Source organism: Aquarana catesbeiana, linkage group LG09 (genome assembly GCF_042186555.1).
Source record: "Aquarana catesbeiana isolate 2022-GZ linkage group LG09, ASM4218655v1, whole genome shotgun sequence".
Taxonomy (NCBI): domain Eukaryota; kingdom Metazoa; phylum Chordata; class Amphibia; order Anura; family Ranidae; genus Aquarana; species Aquarana catesbeiana.
The window spans coordinates 108,870,776-108,893,664 of record NC_133332.1 but is presented as its reverse complement, the minus strand read 5'-3'; the positions used below and the strand labels follow the sequence as shown (position 1 = coordinate 108,893,664).

General features: G+C 41.0%; 1 protein-coding gene across 3 annotated transcripts in view; it reads left to right on the top strand.

Moving 5' to 3' along the window:
- The window catches only part of LOC141107996 (sodium- and chloride-dependent neutral and basic amino acid transporter B(0+)-like), an 86,915-nt gene that overhangs the window by 31,342 nt on the left and 32,684 nt on the right, over window positions 1-22,889 (top strand). For all 3 annotated transcript variants that reach the window (XM_073599139.1, XM_073599140.1, XM_073599141.1), the window contains 4 exons: window positions 6,769-6,930; window positions 7,011-7,131; window positions 14,054-14,186; window positions 20,189-20,329. In XM_073599139.1, the coding sequence (XP_073455240.1) occupies window positions 6,769-6,930; window positions 7,011-7,131; window positions 14,054-14,186; window positions 20,189-20,329 (557 nt within the window). The remainder of the gene's footprint in view (window positions 1-6,768; window positions 6,931-7,010; window positions 7,132-14,053; window positions 14,187-20,188; window positions 20,330-22,889) is intronic.

Here is a 22,889-nt window from a genome sequence, read left to right as displayed (position 1 = left end):
CTCCTTTTTTTATAATTATTTTCTTCCCTTTTCTTAATTATGATTATGTAATAACATTTATAAATTTTTGTAATATCAATTTTCATTGATTTTTTTTCACCTTAAAACTGCAATTCTGCTCTTTTTCTATTTTTTTTTTAACTCATTTAAGGGAGGTGGTGCATATAGTGGTCTCCAACCCCTAATATTAAATTTAAATACCGTATTTTCCGGCGTATAAGACGACTTTTTAACCCAGGAAAATCTTCTCAAAAGTCGGGGGTCGTCTTATACACCGAGTGTCGTCTTATAGGGCGGGTGCTGAAACTTTTGAGCCGGACTGGAGAATCTGAGGTTGCCGCATATGGTGGGGGGAGCTCAAAAACGGCCGCAGCCACATCCCCGCCGTATGCGACGACCGTATGAAAGCAGCAAGGGCAGCGCTGTACAAGTACGGTAGAAGAACCAGAATTTGTGGAAAGAAGTGACAATGTGAGAGATAGAGTGGCGCTGTGCCCAGAAGAACACACCTCTTTCACCCGTCTGACCCGCCCTTGTATCCTATTACCTCCTTCTCTGCCTCTCAGATCTCGCTCCTGAGGACTGCAGTGAAGCGCATGTGCAAGATCTGAGAGGCAGAGAAGGAGGTAATAGAATACAAGGGCGGGCCAGATGGGTGAAAGAGGTGTGTTTTTCTGGGCACAGCGCCTCTCTATCTCTCGTGTTAAGTCACTTCTGTCCACGAAAGAGGTGTGTTTGCACTACCACTCTGATAGTCTTGGAGAAAGGGAGGGCTGTCCCAAATATCCCAAACTCTATATTTTAACTGGAAAAGTTGGGGGTCGTCTTATACGCCCAGTCGTCTTATACACCGGAAAGTTCGGTATATTTTTTAAAAGGCTACATGTTTAAGTAAGAGGTCCTAAACCTAAACCATTAATCTCTTCTAAACAAAACAAAAAAAGGCCTCAGAGCTTACCTAACATCTAACCCAAGATTTTTCCACCTCCAAGTTCTTCTGTCTGTAGCAATAATGCGGCTGGGGACCCACATGATTGCTATATTCAGACAGGAACCGTGTCACTACTTAAAGTGTTTTCCAGCCAGATCAGGAGATTTTACTGTCCAGCTTGTGAAGCACTGGAGAAGAGACTTTATGGGTACACATCAGACAAACTAGACCACTGTCTCTATATGTTGCTCAACAATTATTTGCTGAATACTATCAAATGAGTAGCCATCATTATCAGAATAACTCTACCAGGTTTCATAGCGCTATGTAGAAAGTTTTAGAGAAAACAATACTCTCAAAACTGTAAAATGATGTAACAAAATTAGTCAGAAACTCAGAACGAGTGAAACTGAGAGAGTGCTTTATGATGGAGTTACAAGTGCATGGTGAGTCAGAAAAAATTAACAAAGGCATTAGGAATGTGATTTTGAATGTAGGCAACCAGGACAGTACAAGGGCGGTACAGACATTGGTTGTAGCAAGTCCTACATATGCCAGAGCCTTTATAATATGTAAATTATAGTTTGGTGCATTAATAAATATTTCCTTGTTGATCACCCTCTAATTGTTGGAAAAGAGAAATACGGGAAGTAAAATTGATTTTTTTTGTTTCTTCCTTAGTTTTAGTCTAAAAACTGTCAAATCTCTAAAGATCTGTCAAACGTGCATGCAATAACGTTATAATTTTATCAATATATGTCCCCTAATTATCGACATATTATCGATCAATAACAACATAAACGTTACATTTTTGGTCGATCTTTTACACGACACAGGGTTGCATTTTAACACGTGCATGCGCTGTAGGTTCTTTTAAACTGTTTTCGATTGATTCCACTACTAATGTTTAGAAAATCAATCATTTAGGTTCAAAAATCTGGCATGATGGTTTGTTTTTTTGCAATAAAACTTTGCATTTCGATAATCGAAATTAGCCCACTAACGTTTCAAAAGTCGAATGATCGAGCGTATCTAACACTTTTCAAATGATTTTCCAAACATGTATGGCCAGCAATACACAGCTTCCCTCCACTGCTTTCCCTGCTCTTACCACCCTGCCAAACTCCCCTCTCCCTCCCATTTTCATCATCAGTTAAGTAACATACCACCATCAGCATGACAACTCACCTGCCCCACCATTAAGGGCTTAAAAAAATGGCACTACTACTGAAAGACCAAGTTTTCAGAGGTAGTCCTGCTGCTGTCACAGATGAGCTGGTGAGTGAGTGGTGAGGGCAAACTCCTTGCTAGCAATTTTTCCAATGCCTGTCCTTTCCACACTCTGCCAGCCTTGGCTGCTGCTGTGCTGAAGGAGGAGAAGCATGATATGGGATAGGATGCATAACAGGTTTACTTTAAGGCAAACTGACCATTACTGCCTATGAGATGGTATAGAATAGCATTGTGGGTATTGGCTACCTTATATAGTAAAATCTGTTGCTTTGCAAAACCCTGAAAGCCATTGCAAATTATGAAAGTCAGGATCCTTGATTTTTTTTAACTGCTTCAAATGTAAGCATTATTCTGTTTAATATAGTCTTCTCCTTTATTACATTTTGTCTTTTCGAATCATGCACTATTGCCATTCACAGATTATTAATGTCACTCACGTGCAATATGTGTACAAGAGTATAGTATCTGGCAGAGAGATGTCACAATGCAACTTTACAAACTTTGAATGCAAAGTGAAACCAATGTGCACCAGATCCGACTATTGTGTGCATTATAGGTGCAGCCTTATACATACAATGGATAGGCTAGACTTTGGATGTGACTTTTTCCTGTGTTTAGCTGGCACATCAGAATTCTACATTGGAAGGAACATGGCTGTTACAGGTATATGTACTGTACGTGGAGAAATAAGTGACCAAATCTGACAGGGAATAGAAATATGGCTCAGATGGAGCTGCCTCGGGCCCAAACACAGCATTCTGGTATGAAGAGGTGCACACAGTACACCACAACTATCTAAGGAGGAATCAAAACATTTTTTTGTTCATGGACACTCAGCAGCCTGTTTTCTAGACCAGCTTGTAATGTCAATCTGCAGTTTAAATTTAGGGCTAAGCTGCCCCACATTTACCCCATAGTTCATAAGTTTCAGTATACTGCTTGCGCACCATACCACACTTGCTTATTTGGCTATAAATCCTTCTATCCTCATTACCTTTTGATTTATTCACTGTTTTGTTATTACAGACTATTTTATATAACAGTCTTCTTTTACTGCAAAAAGTAAGCAGGCTGGTAAAACCTGTTTGACGAAACAGCCATTCTGAACTGCCAAAATAAGACTTTGACATTTATAAGAATTGTGTTACGAAGTAAAACAATTTACCACTGATTGTAATTAATGGGCATTCAAGTCTATCTTACATTTACTGTCAGTAATTGCCACATCATGTCATAAGTACCTTGTTGTACATTTTATTTTTAACTTTATTTGACCATTTAAAAGGAACCTTTCAAGACATAAACATGGAAATTAACATTGCTGACTTGGTGAAGTGAAGGTACATTTGAGCTTTGCTTTTACTATTAAGTGAGTCAGTGATCCAGAACAAGCATATGGCCAGTGACATGTTGGGGCTCCATATATATATATATACACAGTACTGTGCAATAGTTTTAAACAGGTGTAAAAAAAAAAAGGCTGTGAATTAACAATGCTTTCAGTGTAAATACTTTGTTAGTAAAGTAAATGAGCAGAAGAGAAATCCAAATCAAATCATTATTTGGTGTGACCACCTTTTGTCTTCCAAACAGCATTAGTTCTTCTAGGTATACTTGCACACAGTTTTTGAAGGAACTTGGAAGGTAGGTTGTTCCAAACATCTTAGAGAACTAACCACAGATCTTCTGTGGATATGGGCTGCCTCAAATCCTTCTGTCTCTTCATGTAATCCCAGACAGACACAATGATGTTGGGATCAGGGCTGTCGGGGGGCCAAAATATCACTTCCAGTATTCCTTGTATTTCTTTACGCTGAAGATAGTTCTTAAAGCGGAGTTCCACTCAAAAATGGAACTTCTGCTTTTCGGATTCCTCCCCCCCTCCGGTGTCACATTTGGAACCTTTCAGGGGGGAGGGGGAGCAGATACCTGTATAATCTAGTTATTTACTCCCACTTCTTAGCATAGATCGCCGCAGGCTCCATGGTGATCTACGCCATGTCCGACCCTTCCTCTGTCCCCCCGCTTTCTTTTGGGAGACACACAGGTCCCAGAAGACAGCAGGGACCAGTAGGAACGCGCAGCGCGACTTGCGCATGTGCAGTAGGGAACCAGGCTGTGAAGCTGCAAGGCTTCACTTCCTGATTCTCTTACCGAAGATGGTGGTGCCTCCACCTGAGAGCCGAGGGACAGATCAGCTTCGGGCGAGGACATCGCGGGCGCCCTGGACAGGTAAGTGTCCATATTTTAAAAGTCAGCAGCTGCAGTATTTGAAAAAAATTTCGGCAGATCTCCACTTTAATGACATTGGCTATATGTTTGGGGCTGTTGTCGAGCTGTAGTATAAATTAGGGCCAATCACACTTCTCTGATAGTATGGCATGATGGATAAGTAACATATTTATTGGCGTATAAGACGCACCCCAAGTTTAGGAGGGAATTTTAAGGAAAAAAACTTTTTAAGGAAAAAAACTTACTTACCAGCTAAACACAATTTAAATGCTCATCAATGCAGCCTTATCAGTGTCCATCTGCAGCCTTGTGGTGTCATTTGCAGCCTTTCAGAGTCATTTGCAGCCTTGTTGTGTCATCTGCAGCCTTGTTGTGTCATCTGCAGCCTTGTTGTGTCATTTGCAGTCTTGTGTCATCTGCAGCCTTGTTGTGTCATTTGCAGCCTTGTGTCATCTGCAGCCTTGTAGTGTCACTGCAGTTTTTAAAAATGGCGCTGCCAAGAGACACAGAGCCGATCCTGTGTTTCTGGGTGGCTGTCGGCTGCTTTTGGCTCCTGTCGTAGTCCTGTGGGCGGAGCCGAGCGCCGCCGCCATTCATACATAGCCGAGTATACTCAGCTAAGTTCGGCTAGCTCCACTCACAGTCATGCCCAGTCCCTGTGTTATGTCCATCATAGGGCGGGACTGGGCGTGACTGTGAGCCGAGCTAGCCAAACCTAGCCGAGTACACTCGGCTATGTATGAATGTCGGCTGCGCTCGCTCCTCTGCTCACAGTCAGTGGGGGATCAGCGGCGATCGACCTATAACACGCAACCGCGATTTTCCCCTGATTTTAGTGCGTGTTATACGCCGATAAATACGGTATCTGCCTTTCTTTCTCAGAATTGAGGACACTATAGATCCCAGCCAAATCTCTGACTCAATTTGCAGAAACTGAGCCCCAAACTTGCAAGGAACCTCCAGGATGCTTCACTGTTGCCTGCACACACTCATTATTGTACAACTCTCCAGCCCTATGGTAAACAAACTGCCTCCTAATATGGTCAAATAATTAGAAATTTGACTCATCGGTCCAGAGCTCCTGCTGCCATTTTTCTGCACTCCAGTTCCAATGTTTTCATGAATACTTGAGTCGCTTAGCCTTGTTTCCATGTTGGAGGTATGGCTTTTTAGCCATAATTCCTCCATGAAGACCACTTCTGGTCAGATTTCTCCAGACAGTAGATGGGTGTACCTGTATCTCACTGGTTTCCTCCAGTTCTGTGCTGCTGTCACTTCTGGACATCCTCCGATGTCGAAGGGAAGTAAGCATGATGTGTCTTTTATCTGCTGCATTGTTTCTTTGGCCGACCACTGCATCTACAGTCCTCAACATTGCCCGATCAATGGTGTCCTCAATGCTGAAAAATACAGGCAGATACTTATCCATCATGCCATACAATCAGGGAGGTGTGTGCTTGGCCCCAAATCTATTCTGCAGCAGGAAAACAACCCCAAACATACAGCCAATGTCATTAGGGACTATCTTCAGCATAAAAAAGAACAGGGAGTCTTGGAAGTGATGGTTTGCCCCCCACAGAGCCCTGATCTTAACATCATCGAGTCTGTCTGGGATTACATGAAGAGACAGAGGGATTTGAGGCAGAAGATCTGTGGTTAGTTCTCCAAGATGTTTGGAACAACCTACCTGCCAAGTTACTTCAAACACTGTGTGCAAGTATACCTAGAAGAATCGATGCTGGTTTTAAGCCAAAGGGTAGTCACACCAAATATTAATTTGATTTAATTCGCTCATTTTGCATTTTAGAGGGTGATATTATACTAAAATCATATTATATTACATATCTTTTAATTTTATAATAGATTCCCTGGTAGGTAGGTTAAATGCTATGCTATATTAAATATTGATTTTATTTGAAATAACCTTAATGATAGGAAAGTAAGCATATGAAAAGATAACATGATAAATACAAAGTGACTTAATTAAACTTGCAAAAACTGGAGCAGCTGTACATGTTAGCCAATCAGCTTCTAAATTCAGCTTGTTCAATTATGTTTTTGCAAAACAACCTGGAAGCTGATTGGCTTCTATGCAGAGCTGCACCAGATTTTACACTCTCCAGTTTTAGTAAATCAACTTCAAAATCTCCTATCCAAGAACATATTATCCATAATATTCAAAAAAGCAGGTACAAGTAGGTGCTTCTCACCAAGAATTTTTTTTTAATGGTGATCATTGAAAGTAATTTCCTGGAACAACATTAGGAACTGTTGATAAGGTGTGTTAGTAATCAATTTACTACATAAATATTCATCCTAATGAAATATTATAAATTATATGTCACTAGTGATTATTGTCTTTTTTTTTCTAGGTGTTGGGTTTACTATGGTGATTATATCAACCCTTGTATCTATATACTACAATGTCATCATTGCTTACAGCTTATTTTATTTATTTTCTTCATTTCGAAGCTATCTGCCATGGAATGATTGCTATGAATGGGCAGATAGTAGCTGTCAAGGCACCATAAATGGTAAGCGGGCCTGTTGATTATATTATATACCTTTATAAATTATGATAGTCCAGATGAGAACTGAATGTTTTCTTTTCTAGGTTTCTGCAACGTCACTTTGGACAATGCTACAATAACTATGAACATGTCTTCAGTACATGAACAAAATCTGACTTGTATTGCAGACAACACAACAGAGCTACCAAGCAAGCAATACTGGGAGTAAGTTTCATGTATACTTTGTTACTTTATGTAAAGATTGGTTAGGTCACAGTAAAGATCATCAGATGAATGACAACTACAACTATTATAATCTGAGAAGCTTGCCCTTTTTGCTCTCTTCCTAATGTTCCATTTTATTAAAGTGTTGTATAACGTTCTATGATATGGTATTTCTCTTATAAACTTAAAGACCCACTTGACCTATTACCTAAAAAGTTGGCTAGGACCCCAGCCGTTAAAGATTGAATTGGAATTCTAAACAGGTATTTTAATTTTCCAATGCCTGCCTATCAAATATGGAACTATTAAAAGTCCATAACAGATTTTCCTACAAATTTGTGTTGCAAATAGGCAAATTCCAGCCAAAACCGATTTTTACTTTCTGTCATGAAGCAATTGATATATTTCTAACCCTATGCAAAACTTAAACCAGATTTGAGCTTTTAATACAATTGTACTTTACAAATGTAAAAGCTTAAAGTGTGTTTCTGCTTTTGCAGCTAAATTCGGATAACACCTACTTTTTATTTATTATATCTCCCCATTCGCAACGCATAATATGAAAAAATGTTAAAAAATTGCTGCTTATATTTTTTTAGATGCTCTGTTCTTGACCCTCTAGCAAGGAAAAATCCTAGGCAGTTTCTTTGTTTATACGCAGCTGTGTTTGCCATAATTAGCCCTGCCTGTACTGTGCAGGCAGATCTTCATTAGCAATTGTAAATTTGAACACTGTCAGTCCTAACAAACGGTTAAAGGTGTAGAGGCTGGGCTTCTTGCATTGTATGTTAATGAGGACAGACTTGGGACAGGCCCACCCTAACATTTAAAAAAAAGTGCAGTCAGACATTACACTTCCTCTGGGGAATAAAAGGTCAGAAATATTTTTAAAAAATAATTTGAGGTATGCTGTGAGAATGGGAACGCATAACAAACAAATATGAAGGTTTTCTTAAATTTGACTGCAGAAGTGGAAGTGCCCTTTAACTACTTGCCGACCAGCTGCCGCAGTTATACTGCAGCAGGGCGGCTCTATTGCCCGAATCGCCAATAGTAATAGATACAGCCCAGTGCCAAAGCCGATGCGTGTGACCTGCAGCCGCGATGTCCGCTGGCCACCCAGCCAGAGAGGCAGAACAGGGATCTGCCAAAGTAAACAAAGTAGATCCCCGTTCTGTCAGGGAAGTACTGAGATTGTCTATTCCCAGTGATCAGGAACAGCAATCTCTCTGTACTCCCAGTCAGTCCAGTCCCCCCCCACAGTTAGAAACACGTCCCTAGGACACACTTAACCCCTTGATCACCCCCTAGTGTTAACCACTTCCCTGCCAGTGTCATTTATACAGTAATCAGTGGATATTTTTAGCTCTGATCACTGTAATAATGTCACTGGTCCCAAAAAAAAAGGCCAAAAGTGTCCGATCTGTCCGCCGCAATGTCGCAGTCCCACTAAAAATCGTGATCATTGCCATTACTAGTAAAAAAAAAAAAATGATAATAAAAATGCCATAAATCTATTCCCTATTTTGTAGACGCTATAACTTTTGTGCAAACCAATCAATATACACTTATTGTGATTTTTTTTACCAAAAAACATATAAAAGAATACTTATCAGCCTAAACTGATGAAGAAATTCGTTTTTTTACTTTTGGGGGGGGATTTTTTTTTATAGTAAAAAGTAAAAAATATTGTTTTTTTTTTTTCAAAATTGTTGCTCTTTTTTTGCTTATAGCACAAAAAATAAAAACCGCAGAGGTGATCAAATACCACCAAAAGAAAGCTCTATTTGTGGAAAAAGGACATCAATTTTGTGTGGGCACAACGTCGCGCGACCGCGCAATTGTCAGTTAAAGCGATTCAGTGCCGTATTGCAAAAAATGGACGGGTCATTAAGGGGGTAAATCCTTCCGGGGCTGAAGTGGTTAAGGTTAAAATCAAGGCAGATAAAAAAATGTAGTGTAGCTCTGTGTTCAGTGATACAGCATTAAATGTATTTTCAGTGTCATCAGCCTGATGCTGTTCCTGTACAGCAGATGGTAGAAGAAGCACAAGGTGGAATTCCAGTTTGCTGCAGTGCAAGGAATGTGCTGATAGAAGGCAAAAGCAGAGTGACAGAGAGATGAGTTAATCAGTCTGCTGCTTCTTCTTTCACTGTCCAATCACAGGCTGGGGTTGGGACACAACCTGAAGCTTTTACGACAGCTTCAGGTAGAAAAATCTGATATTTTACTCTGCCAGGCAGGGCTCTGCTGTGTGACAAAGCTGTGTAAGTTTCAGAACTGGAGAGAAATTAATACAAACACTTTGGCAGGTAAACAGCTCTATATGTATTCCATTTGTATAATTACCTGTTTGCCTGGAGGGGATTTTAGGTCACAAGGAGACATGAAGACCTGGGAATATTTGTTCATGACATTTGATACACTGAAAGCAGGAATTACCTTATTACATAGCTTTATGTCTTTTTTTATGTCACTTAAGAGATCCATGAAGATGGATCTCTTAAGGTCATCGTCACCTTCTAGGACCAGAAGAGGATATTAAAAAGTAACACTAAGCAATATCCTTATTCTCCAAAAATAATCCATACAGTACACATCTGCTACTTAATGGCTCTTTAACCCCTTCACGCCGACCTAATACTAATATGCATATTTTCATATCTCCCTTTGTGCTGGGAGTGCACCACACCAGGTTGGCTGACAAAACACAACATTTTTGTGGATGGAATGGTGTCAGCCTACCCAGTTGTCTCTGGTTAAGCTACTCAGACCTACCCCCTCGTCTATTGTACACAACATACTGTATACACTAATCATTCTTTAATCCAAGATAATAACTAGGTGGAATCTCTGAGAAAGACTATAGAAGACAGATGACAACTCTTTTTCTGACATTATCAAAAGATATTTTTTTGTGTGCCTATTGAACAGATATAACAAAACACTGTCAATGGTATATTATACAATACTCATTGTTAGTGTTTAGGTCGGGGTATCAAACTCAATTTCATGGCGGGTCGCATCAGCATTATGGTTGCCCTCAAAAAGCCGGTTGTATCTGTAAGACTATATACAGTATCTCACAAAAGTGAGTACAGCCCTCACATTTTTGTAAATATTTTATTATATCTTTTCATGTGACAACACTGAAAAATTTACACATTGCTACAATGTAAAATAGTGAGATTACAGCTTGTATAACAGTATAAATTTGCCGTCCCCTCAAAATAACTCAACACACACCCATTAAAAGAGAAGTATGTTTTTTTTTTTTTTTTATTTGTGATTCATACTTACCTATGTGGATGCAGCACCGATGCTGCAGCTGTCCCCCGCCATCTCTGCACTGAGAACCAAGCCACGAACATCGCCGATGGCTCGGATTTCACAGATCCCCGAGAGGAGAACTGCTGACTGCCAGTCAGAGTCTCTCCTCTCTGCTCCTCCACACTCATTGGAGCGCTGAGCTGTGGAGGGGTGGGGAGCAGCCAAGGCAATCATGACAGCTGGTGGATCTAGACTTGGAAGTCGGGATGATGCGCTGCCTCCACTGATGGCAGTGACATCAGCGGAGAGAGCAGACTTCAGACCGTTCTCCGCTGAAAAGGGGTCACAGGAGTGCAAAACAAATTGCACTCCTATGACCCATTGGAGAAACCCAGCCTAAAAAGCTTAGGCTGGACTTCTCCTTTAATGTCTAAACTGCTGGCAACAAAAGCGAGTACACCCCTAAGTGAAAATGTCCAAATTGGGCCCATTTAGCCATTTTCCCTCCCTGGTGTCATGTGACTCATTAGTGTTACAGGGTCTTCTGGGTGAATGGGGAGCAGGTGTGTTAAATTTGGTGTTATCGCTCTCACTCCCTCATACTGGTCACTGGAAGTTCAACATAGCACCTCATGGCAAAGAACTCTCTGAGGATCTGAAAAAAAGAATTGTTGCTCTACATAAAGATGGCCTAGGCTAAAAGAAGATTGCCAAGACCCTGTGACTGAACTGCAGCATGATGGCCAAGACCATACAGTGGTTTAACAGGACAGGTTCCACTCAGAACAGGCCTCACCATGGTCAACCAAAGAAGTTAAGTGCACATGCTCAGGGTCATATCCAGAGGTTGTCTTTGGGAAATAGACGTATGAGTGCTTCCAGAATTGCTGCAGAGGTTGAAGAGGTGGGGGGTAAGCCTGTCAGTGCTCAGACCATACGCCGCACACTGCATGAAATTGATCTGCATGGCTGTCATCCTAGAAGGAAGCTGTGACAGACTCACCCGGGACAGAGGCTTTTGGAGGGGACTGGATGTCAGCCTCTTGCCTACAGATTATGGGCCCTGGCATTTGGGGTACCCTTGAAGTGTTGTTACTTTGGATTTGGTTCCTTGTCCCCCAGGACACACAGATTCTGGGGACCCTGTATTTGCCATATTAGCAATAGTGACTGATTCATACTGTTGGGACACATACTGTGAGGAGATGCCAATATCAACTCCAACTACCTGTCTTGTTGTCTGCTATAATGTGTTTATTGTAAATAAGTCTAGTCTGGCTTACCAGAGCTTCTAAGAGTATTCAACTCATTTTTGTTTGTATTGTTAATTGTATTGTTAATTGTAATTAGCTCCTGCTAATTACTTGTGTTTATACTACTGTGTGAAGCTTGGTGACCACAAGTCTGTGTCCTACAGGTCATGTCTCTGAGTCATCTAGTCTGGATAAATGTTTTAGTAAACTAGCTCATGTTAATTAGGTTACAGTTGTATTGTTAGAGCAATATCAGCAGGAGGGGGGAACCTCCTCTTTAACGGTATATAAAGACTTGTAATTTTGGTTCTAATAAATGAGTCCATGTTAGCAGCTAAGCAAGTCTCGCCTTGTTTTGTGCTTATGAGCGGTTGGAATATCTGATATCTATATCCAGACTGGGAGGAAATGGTATACTGACGGAAGCACTCAAGTGGAGTGAGGGACGTTCCGTGACAGAAGCCTTCTCTAAAGATGATGCACAAGAAAGCCCGCAAACAGTTTGCTGAAGACAAGCAGACTAAGGACATGGATAACTGGAATTATGTCCTGTGGTCTGATGACACCAAGATAAACTTATTTGGTTCAGATGGTGTCAAGCGTGTGTGGCGGCAACCAGGTGAGGAGTACAAAGACAAGTGTGTCTAGCCTACAGTCAAGCATGGTGGTGGGAGTGTCATGGTCTGGGGCTGCATGAGTGCTGCCAGCACTGGGGAGCTACAGTTTGTTGAGGGAACCATGAATGCCAACATGTACTGTGACATAATGAAGCAGAACATGATCCACTCCCTTCGGAGACTGGGCCGCAGGTCAGTATTCCAACATGATAACGACCCCAAACACACCTCCAAGACGACCACTGCCTTGCTAAAGAAGCTGAGGGCAAAGGTGATGGACTAGCCAAGCATGTCTCCAGACCTAAACTCTATTGAGCATCTGTGGGGCCTCCTCAAATGCAGAGTGGAGGAGCGCAAGGTCCCTGACATCCACCAGCTCTGTGATGTCGTCATGTAGGATTCCAAGAGGACACCAGTGGCAACCTGTGAAGCTCTGGTGATCTCCATGCCCAAGAGGGTTAAGGCAGTGCTGGAAAATAATGGTGGCCACACAAAATATTGACACTTTGGGTGCAATTTGGACATTTACACTTAGGGGTGTACTCACTTTTCTTGCCAGAGGTTTAGACATTACTGGCTATGTGTTGAGTTATTTTTAGGGGGACAACAAATTAACACTGTTATACAAGCTGTACACTCACTACTTTACATTGTATCAAAGTGTAATTTCTTCAGTGTTGTCACATGAAAAGATATAATGTTGTAAAACGCAAACTGTTGGAACTATATAAGTCCTGTATAATAATATAATAAAATATCTACAAAAATGTGAGGGGTGTGCCCACTTTTGTGAGATACTGTACGTGTATCTACTCTTTATCATATAAAATACGTCTGAAAAGGAGGGAAGCACTCCGCTGGTATGATCCACAAGAAACTTTGATGGAGACTTCTCAGATAGAACATGGTTCTTCCCTGGTGTTCTGTCTGAGCAGACTCCAGTAAAGTTTCTAATGGATGATACCGGCAGTGTGCAACATTTCTTTTTAACTGGCATAAGATTGTATTATTCTCCTAATAATTATAAGCAGATGTCCAGAGCACCCCATCCCCTTACATCAGATGTCGAGAGTCCCCCACCCTCCCTCACATCAAAGTGCACACCCCCTTACCTTGTGTTGCTGCAGGCAAGAAGCTGGGGAAAGAGCTGGGAAGCAGAAAGTGCAGGGTCCAGAAGAGGACCAGAGGAGGCCTGGAGTCAGCTTCTGGAGTCTGCTGAATGCTGAGATCAGGGGAGGCGGAGATGAGGGTGTGCTGTGGTTACACAGAGAGGCTGGGAGCTGTAGGAGGAGGTTCAAGGGCCACATGAAATGACCCAACAGGCCTTGTGTTTGACACGTGTGATTTGGGAACATTTTAATGTTAACTGTGAAAATATTACTAATATGCCTCAAAATGAATCATGATGTTTTTGTTTACAAATCCAACCTCCAATCATGAACAACTACAGAATTTTGGTTGATATTCCAATAAAAACAGAATGTGCTAATGATGGCAATATATTCTGCTTTTAATGCACAACTACCATTTTACTACACACAGACACATTGTATTACTAAAAAAAAAGAAGAAATGGCTGAATTTCAGTGCAACTGTAAGGTTTCTTGTAACTCCTCTTAAACGCCATAGCATTCCTATCCCATTCATTTAGACTCCCTAAATTCTATTCAATTGATCAGGGGGTCTGAAAAAGGAGAAACTAAAAAATATAATGGGAACTTTTGGGCGCAGGCTAAATACAGCACTCTTGGATATTTGAGCAAATGTTTTTCTCATTTTCAGTAAAGTAGCTCTGAAGCGATCAAGTGGTATGGATGAAACAGGCACAGTTGTTTGGCACTTAGCGCTCTGTTTGCTACTGGCATGGATTATAACTGCTGCTGCCCTGGTCAAAGGAATAAAATCTTCTGGAAAGGTAAAAATGTCTATTGTGCTATTGATTCATGTACTGACAATACTAAGCTAACTGCAGGGAAAACACTGGCAAACACCAGCATTCAAAATGTGATTTTAGTAATTGCAGGACTTCTGAGGCGCAATGGGCCTAGGTACAAATGAATGTAACACCATGGTAACAAATCTCCCACCACCCTTGCCCTTTTACCCCATTGAATAAAACACTTACAACCTTTAGGTTAGAAAGGGCAAGGCCACAGCTTTATTAAATTCCAACACGTAACATGTGAACACATTTAACCAGTGCCAGTCACAGTCGTACTGTGAGCACTCAATACCAAAAGGGGGAAGTGGGGCTTGTCCTTACCATAAGTGATGGACAGACAGATTGTTCCAATTTTTTCATCAATGGCATAGCCCATTACAGCAACTTTAAATGCTGGCAAGGTCAAGAAACCAGAGCTAGCTGTGACTTACCATAACCAAGGAAAAAATGGGAGGGAGGGTGGGCAGCTCTTCCATCCACTTCTTCTTCTGAAAAACCCAGAATACCCTGGAGCACACATTCCCTAGGCTCAGGCCCATCCCATCCCCTGTGCTGCCACCAATCATCACCATCCACCCCTTTGTCCAGCATCTGGCCATGCCCCCATCAGTCAAGGCTCTCTTTCCCTGTGGGGGGGGTCAAGAGGCCTTCATTGGCATCAATGGAAGCGCCTGATGACGCAATTATCGCTGCAAAATGCGTAGAGGCTGCTGGGAATTTTCACGCAACGTCACTACATCATTTCCCGTCGGACGAAAGCGAGGCTTGAACCGCAAGCTGCAAGCCAAGTGGGAACGAGGCTTGCACTGCACGCTGGCGGAGGAATTAGATGGCGATACCTACCCAATCCATTTTTAACTGCTGGAAAAGCTTGGTGCCGGCCTATGGGCACCAGAAACATGTGAGTTCTATAGTCTATTTTTTGCATGGTTTTAAAATAAACAGTAACAAGCTTATTGCGCTATGATTGCTGCTTGATTGTTTTTTCCATGAGGACAGATATATTTGCTTTATTACATTGGGGCCAGCTTGAGACAAACAGCAAAGTGGAATGGTTATCCCATAATGAACCAAAGGTCTATTTTTACTAATATCTGGTGAGTGGCCAATTCATTTGGTGGTGGTGTTATCACTGGAATTTAGTCACATTAACCACAAATGAGGAACTAAGAGCACAGAAACAGCACAACTGTAGAGCATAGCCCACCCAGGGATCCATGCTCTATCAGCACACAAGCACAATTGGACTTTAATATGTAGTGCATATGTAGATTTAACCACGTCACCTATTTCATTGGTTTAGATAAAGCGGTTTTTCTTTGTTACTGTATCACTTGAGGTAGCGCAGTCAACACTTGATATGTACATACACATTTTTTCTTTCACTTGTTGAAGGAATTTGTCTTTTGACTGCAGCAACCAGTTTTCAAATTAAATTTAAGTTGGATTTATATAGGTTTGCGCCTGTGTCACACACACACTATGTTTCCCTTTTAAACTACAACCTTATACTTTGGTAAAAAATCTTCTACAATTTATCTTTACATTTAAATTTAAAGAACAACTCAACCTTCAGTTTAAATCAGCTAAATACTTTTGGGTACATCAAACCAAAAAGTGTTCAATGTCTTATTAAAAGCAGCCATGACCAGTGAAGAAAAGCATGCTGCGGGGAAGGGCCATTGTTGTCTGAGTGTAAGCAGTGGTCTCTCTGCAGACACACCCTGTGTTGAGTCAGACCTACTGTATAACTCTACATTTAGTACAACATATTAGGCTTGTGCAAGTTGTTTCGTAACAAATCGAAATTCGGACGAATTTTGCATCTTTCGGACATTCAGATGCATCTGAATGCCCGAATAAAATAATAACGAATTTCAATGAATACGAAAGAAATTATAGCGGATATAACTAATGAATTCAACATGATTCAGTAATTCGTTAAACGTCTAATGAAACAAAAGGTCTACTCAAAGTAAAACTTACAGTCCAATCAGCTGATTAATTTTGTGCTGGAGGTTGGATTACTGGCAAAATGCATTCCTGAGAACTGACTGAGAAGGGTGTTGTATTGTATTTGAGCAGAGGAGAAGAGATATTGTCATTGTGTGTGTTAAAAGATTCAATAAACAAACAACTTTCCAAACTATGAATCATTATCACGAATATATATATACATACATAAATATCGAATTTCAACGAATACAAACAAAATGATAGCGCATATAACAATTTAATTCGACATGATTCAAGATTCAGTATAACGAATATCGACACTCTACGAATAATAACGAATTATCCGTAAACGTATTAACGTAACATAACTAATATAACAGAACTAAATTATGTATTTTACGAATGACAAAAAACTGAAACTAAACAAATGTTTCCGTTGTGCACAAATCTACAACATATGTAAGCCTATTCTTGCTGATGACTGGAGAGCTCTGACTCTGATTCAGCAGGTGGGATGTTGGTCCTCTGCATAGAGACTGCTACTTACACACAGAGAGCACTCAGTCTTTGCAGGTTGTAGCTGTAAATGTAAGACTATGAATACCATTTGTTTTAATCTAACTGTAATGTGTTTTGCTGATTTAAACTAAAAGTTCAGTTGGGTTTAAAAGTGCTATATAAATACTATATACTAAATACTATATTACTGCTGTGTAATGCTAACAGAATAGCACATCTGAGAAACATTAGAGAAAGAGAAAACTGTATTTATGCAGACCAGCATATTTATGCTAGCGGTTGACCCCCCCCCCCAACCCCAATCCTATTGGTGTTGTCTGTGTCAACATGGTCCAACCCATCAGATACCAACTATCTACAAGAGTATCCTCCCCAGAGAAATATCAGGTTCATTCACATGTTATTTTTCTGGTTTACTGCAGGAGCATGGAGGCTATAGCTGATCCTACCGAACATCCATTGAGTCCTAGGCTCCTGCCTATGTTGCCATTTGGATGGTCCAGCTCTGAATAGTATCACTGTACTATGTCTTCAAAATGTTTTGAATAAGAACTGTAAATTGTCTTTTTTTTTAACGCTGCAAAATACTGTACATCTTTGTCATGAAAAGTGAATGTTTCACTGGTAAGTGCATAGTTACATAGTTATATAGTTAGTCAAGTTGAAAAAAGACACAAGTCCATCTAGTTCAACCATAAAAATAAATAAATAAATAAGAATATCAAACAATCCCATATACCCACAGTTGATCCAGAGGAATGCGAAAAAACCCAGCAAAGCATGATCCAATTTGCTACAGCAGGGGAAAAATTATTTCCTGACCCCCAAGAGACAATCAGATTTTGCCTGGATTAACTTTACCTATAAATGTTAGTACCCAGTTATATTGTGTGCATTTAGGAAATAATCCAGGCCTTTCTTAAAGCAATCTACTGAGCTGGTCAGAACAACCTCTGGCGGGATTCTATTCCATATTTTCACAGCTCTTTCTGTGAAGAAACCTTTCCGTATTTGGAGATGAAATCTCTTCTCCTCTAGACGTAAAGAGTGCCCCTGTGTCCTCTGTGTTGCCTCTAAAGTGAATAACTGAACACCAAGTTCACTATATGGACTCCTTATATATTTGTACATGTTGATCATATCCCCCCTTAATCTCCTCTTCTTAAGAGTGAATAAATTCAGTTCCTCTAATCTTTCCCCATAGCTGAGCTCCTCCATGCCTCTTATCAGTTTGGTTGCACTTCTCTGCACTGTCTCTAGTTCCCTGATATCCTTTTTGAGAACTGGTGGCTAAAACTGAACTGCATATTCCAGATGAAGTCTTACTAATGATTTGAACAGGGGCAAAATCATATCTCTCTCTCTGGAGTCCATACCTCTCTTAATGCAAGAAAGGACTTTGCTCGCTTTGGTAACCGCAGCTTGCCATTGCATGTTATTATTGAGCTTATGATATACCAAAACACCCAGATCCTTCTCCACTATGGATTCCCCCAGTTGTACTCCCCCTAGTATGTATGCTGCATGCATATTCTTAGCCCCCAAGTGCATAACTTTACATTTATCAACATTAAACCTCAACTGACACATAGTTGCCCAATTAGACCGCATTGAGGTTGGCTTGTAAATTGGAGACATCCTGTAAGGACTTTTTTCCACTACATAGCTTAGTGTCATCTGCAAAGACTAAAATGGTACTTTTAATCCCAGACCCTATATCATTTATAAAGATATTAAAAAGTAAGGGTCCCAACACTGAACCTTGGGGTAAACCACTGATAACCTTAGACCAGACGGATCGGACACTTTTGACTTTTTTTGGGACCATTGACATTTATACAGCGATCAGTGCTAAAAATAGTCACAGATTACTGTATAAAAGTCACTGCCAGGGAAGGGGTTAACACTAGGGGGCGATCAAGGGTTTAAGTGTGTTCCCTTGGAGATGTTTCTAGCTGTATGGGGGATGGGCTGCCTGGGAGCAGAGAGAGACAGATGTTCCTAATCACTAGGAACAGTAGATCACTCTCTACTCCCCTGACAGTACGGAGATCTGTTTACATTGACAGATCCCCGTTCTGTCTCTCTGTGGAGTGATTGCCGGTGGCCGGCAGACATCACTGCCGCCGGCCACGTGTATCGGCTCTGGCGTCGCGCCTTCTATTCTATTTCAAGCGTCTGACGTACAATGACGGTGATTCACGCAGGGAAGCCAACCTGCCACAGTGCTTCTGTGTGCAGCGGCCCTCCTCAGCCTACCCATTACTTACCTGAGCTCCCTCCTATCTAACAATGTTCACGATAGCCCCGGCTGTCGAGGGGGAGGAGCCAGGAGCACCAGCAGGGGACCCAAAAAGAAGAGGACTGGAGCTGCTCTGTATAAAACCAGTGCACAGAGCAGGTAAGTATAACATGTTTGTTATTTATGTATTTTTTTTTATTGCCTTTAATACTACTTTAAAGTGTAATTCCACTTTTGCAGCCAAACTGGTATAACACCCACTTTATATTTGTTACATGCCACATAGTATAACTAAAAATAAAAAAAATTGTCACATAGTATAACTAAAAAAAAAATATTTAAAAATTGCAGCTTAAGTTTTTTAGATGTTTATTTCTCAAACTTTCAGGAAAAAAAATCCTACTTAGATCTCTTTGTTTATAGGGGGTGGGAAACTGTGTTTCTGATAATGAATCATGTCTATACTGTGCTGGCAGATCTCATTATCAGTTGTACCTGATTTATACACTGTCTGTCCTAACAATAGGTTAAAGGGTTGGTAGCTCAGCCTCTCCATTGTATGTTAACCACATCACTTACATGTACAGTGGCAGAGCGGCTCTTCTGTGCCAGATCATGTACCTACAGTATTATGTGATCTGGCACGTCCGGGCTAGAGGGCACGTGCTCCACGGTGACCCAGCTGTGCTCTGAATAGGCAGAGCACAAGTTGATGTCCGCCATCACCCACTGATCGCCGGAGACAGAGACGGGACAGAGCTCTGCCTACGTAAACAAGGCAGAGCTCCGTCCTGTCAGTGGGGATGTGAGGGGTTTTAGTTTTATTTACTGCACAAAAAATAAAAAATGCAGTGGTGATCAAATACCACCAAAAGGAAGCTCTATTTTTGAAAAAAAAATGTGTATAACTTTTATTTTGGTACATCATTACATGATTGTGCATTTGTCAGTTAAAGTAACACAGTGCCATAACGCAAAAAAATGGCCTTGTCATGAAGGGGGGGTAAATCTTTTGGAGGTCAAGTGGTTAAAGAAAACTGGATTATGCCAGTCCCCAGCCTTTCTATTGAGACAGATCAAAGAAAACGAATTGAACAATTTTTGCAATCTGTAGTCTGCAGTCAAGAGTGAAAATACAGTTTTTTTTGTATGATAGTTTTCATTTCAGTATTTAAATATTTCCTGCAACACCTTGTGGTCTGATGCTAAACAAACTTTATAGTAATAAATGAGTAAAGCTGTAATAATTGTTTTTCAGGTGGTGTATTTCACAGCCTTGTTTCCATACGCTGTCCTCATCATACTTCTTATTAGAGGAGTCACACTGGAGGGAGCAAAGGATGGCATTGAATACTTTATTGGACAACAATCTGATATTTCAAAGCTTTCCAATGGAGAAGTAAGTGTTTTGATTGTCTTTCCAGTCCCACAAGGGAGTTCAATCTAATGTCCCTTCTAATATATACATAGACAACTTAGGACCAGTTTTCAGAGGAAGCCAATTAAACTGCCAGTCGGTTTTTGGATTGTGGGAGGAAACCAGGGAACCAGGAGGAAATCCATGTAAACTAGGACAAAACTACAGTCAGAGCAAACCATGCAACTCTTATAGAGCCCACCACTGCACATTTGGCAAATACATTTGGATTAACTAAATGTATATAAACGCCAATAACATCTATACAATTGTGTGTAAAATAAGGTATGACTATATTTCTTTTTTTTTTTTTTTTTTTTAAATATTTTTTTATTCAAATTTTAAGAAAGAAAACATATAAACATATACAAATTAATTGGTTAGTTTGTACAAGTATAACAGCAGGTACATCGGGTAATCAGAGTGGGTAGCCGCTATGATACATACATGAAATACAAATGTGAGATATAAGTATGAAGTGCAAGTAACACTTTCCTCCTGGCAGAAGGTAGGCTTTGGTTGGAGTTAAAAAAAAAAAAAAAAAGGAAAAAGAAACCAAAGCCTGTGGGGGCCAATACCTATTAACTGAAGGCTACAGTTATTTGTCAATTCTATGGTGTAGTGACTGAGACTAATCAATCATCAATAGGCAATATTCATTTCCTCCAGCCACCCACTCCAAACTCTATCAAATTTCAACTGGCAACCTCTATTAAGATAAGTATCTTTATATAATGGAAGGCTATCGTTAACCAAACGTTTCCACTGAGCACTTGAGGGGGGATAGGATTTTTTCCATTGAAGTGCTATGATTTTCCTAGCATAAAATAAAAGCAAACCAATCATCGTGCGTTTAGCTGTAACAGGAACTAGGTTTTTTATTATGCCCAACATACAGATCTCCATTGACAGTGGTAAATTGGTCGATGCAATTTTATTGATCAGGGCAAGAACCTCCCCCCAGAATTGTTGTATCTTTGGGCAATGCCAGAAAATGTGAGAAAAATCTCCTGGGGTGGAGCCACATCTCCAACACTCAGGAGAATGGGCGGAATTTATCAAATGAAGTCTGTGTGGGGTGAAATACGCACGATGTACTATTTTAAATTGCACTGATTTGTCACGTATAGAGACTAGCGAGCTAAAAGGGAAGTCCCAAACATTATCCCAATCGTCGCTATTCAAAGCAGGAATGTCACGCTGCCAACGGGACAAAAGGCCGTCCAACGATGGCAAGGACACACAGATTAGATGCGCATATAAGCGCGATGTAGGTTTCTTAGTACAACCGGATCTAAGTATGTTCTCCAGCTTAGACTGTGTTAGAGTACAGGAGGAACGTGGGAATTGGGCTTCAAATGCGTGCAAAAGTTGAAAATAGCGGAACTGATAATGTTGCGCTAGGTTATACTGAGAGGAAAGCTGGCGAAAAGGAAGCAATGAAGTGGAAGACACCACTTGCGAGATTAGTTTTATACCATATCTAGTCCATGCCTGAGGGTCTATAGATTTATAAAAATGTGGTAAATTAGGGTTTAGCCATAGGGGGGCATTAGGGGAAATTTCAGTCTGAGTGTATTTTTCAATGACTAAACCCATTTTCCAGGCCCGTAGGGTAGTAAGCATGGAAGGGGTTAATAGGTATGGGGCACATGGACCTCTATAAATTAAATGTCGAAGGGATTCCCAGGAGCCCGCCACCGTGGCCTCCAGAGCGGAGGCCGCATTGGTTTTATCGGGATTTAACCACCAGGCCACTGTCACAAGCTGTGTCGCCAAGAAATACTTATAGCAATCCGGAAAAGCCATGCCACCCCGTGACAGTGGCCTCATCAATGTCGATAGCTTATATCTGGGTGGTGAGGGGCCCCAGAGAAACTCCGAGAAACGTTGGTTTAATTTAGTGAAAAAGGATTTAGGAATCCACTGCGGGGAATGGCGGAATAAATAAATGAATTTGGGAATGACCTTCATTTTGAGCAAGTTAACCCTTCCCCAAACCGACAGGGGCAGGTTATTCCATGCCTTGAGTTTAACTTTCATATCCCCCACTACCGGCTCTAAATTTAGTTTAAGAAAATCTGAGGCTTGTGCGGAGACATAGACCCCAAGATATTTAAAGGAGTCAACCCACTTCAATGGGCTGTCTGGGGAGGATGTGGCTTTTGCTGCCTGATCTATTGGAAATAAAGTAGATTTTGACCAGTTAACCAGAAGGCCCGTTACTGTGGAGAATGTATTAAGGAGTGACAAAGCACCCTGAAGTTATGGACCCGCATCCCCGAGAAACAGAACCATATCGTCTGCGTACAGGGCTACCCTCTCCTCTAGCATGCCAATACGTAGCCCCTTAATATGAGGCGATGTGCGAAGGGCCTCTGCAACCGGCTCCATGGCTAAGGCAAATAAAGCCGGGGAGAGAGGGCAACCCTGTCTAGTTCCCCGGAAAAGTCGAAATGGAGTTGAGAGTCTGGGACCCAAGCGAATCGATGAAGTAGGACACCTATAGATCACCTGCAACCATGATATAAACCGTAGTGGA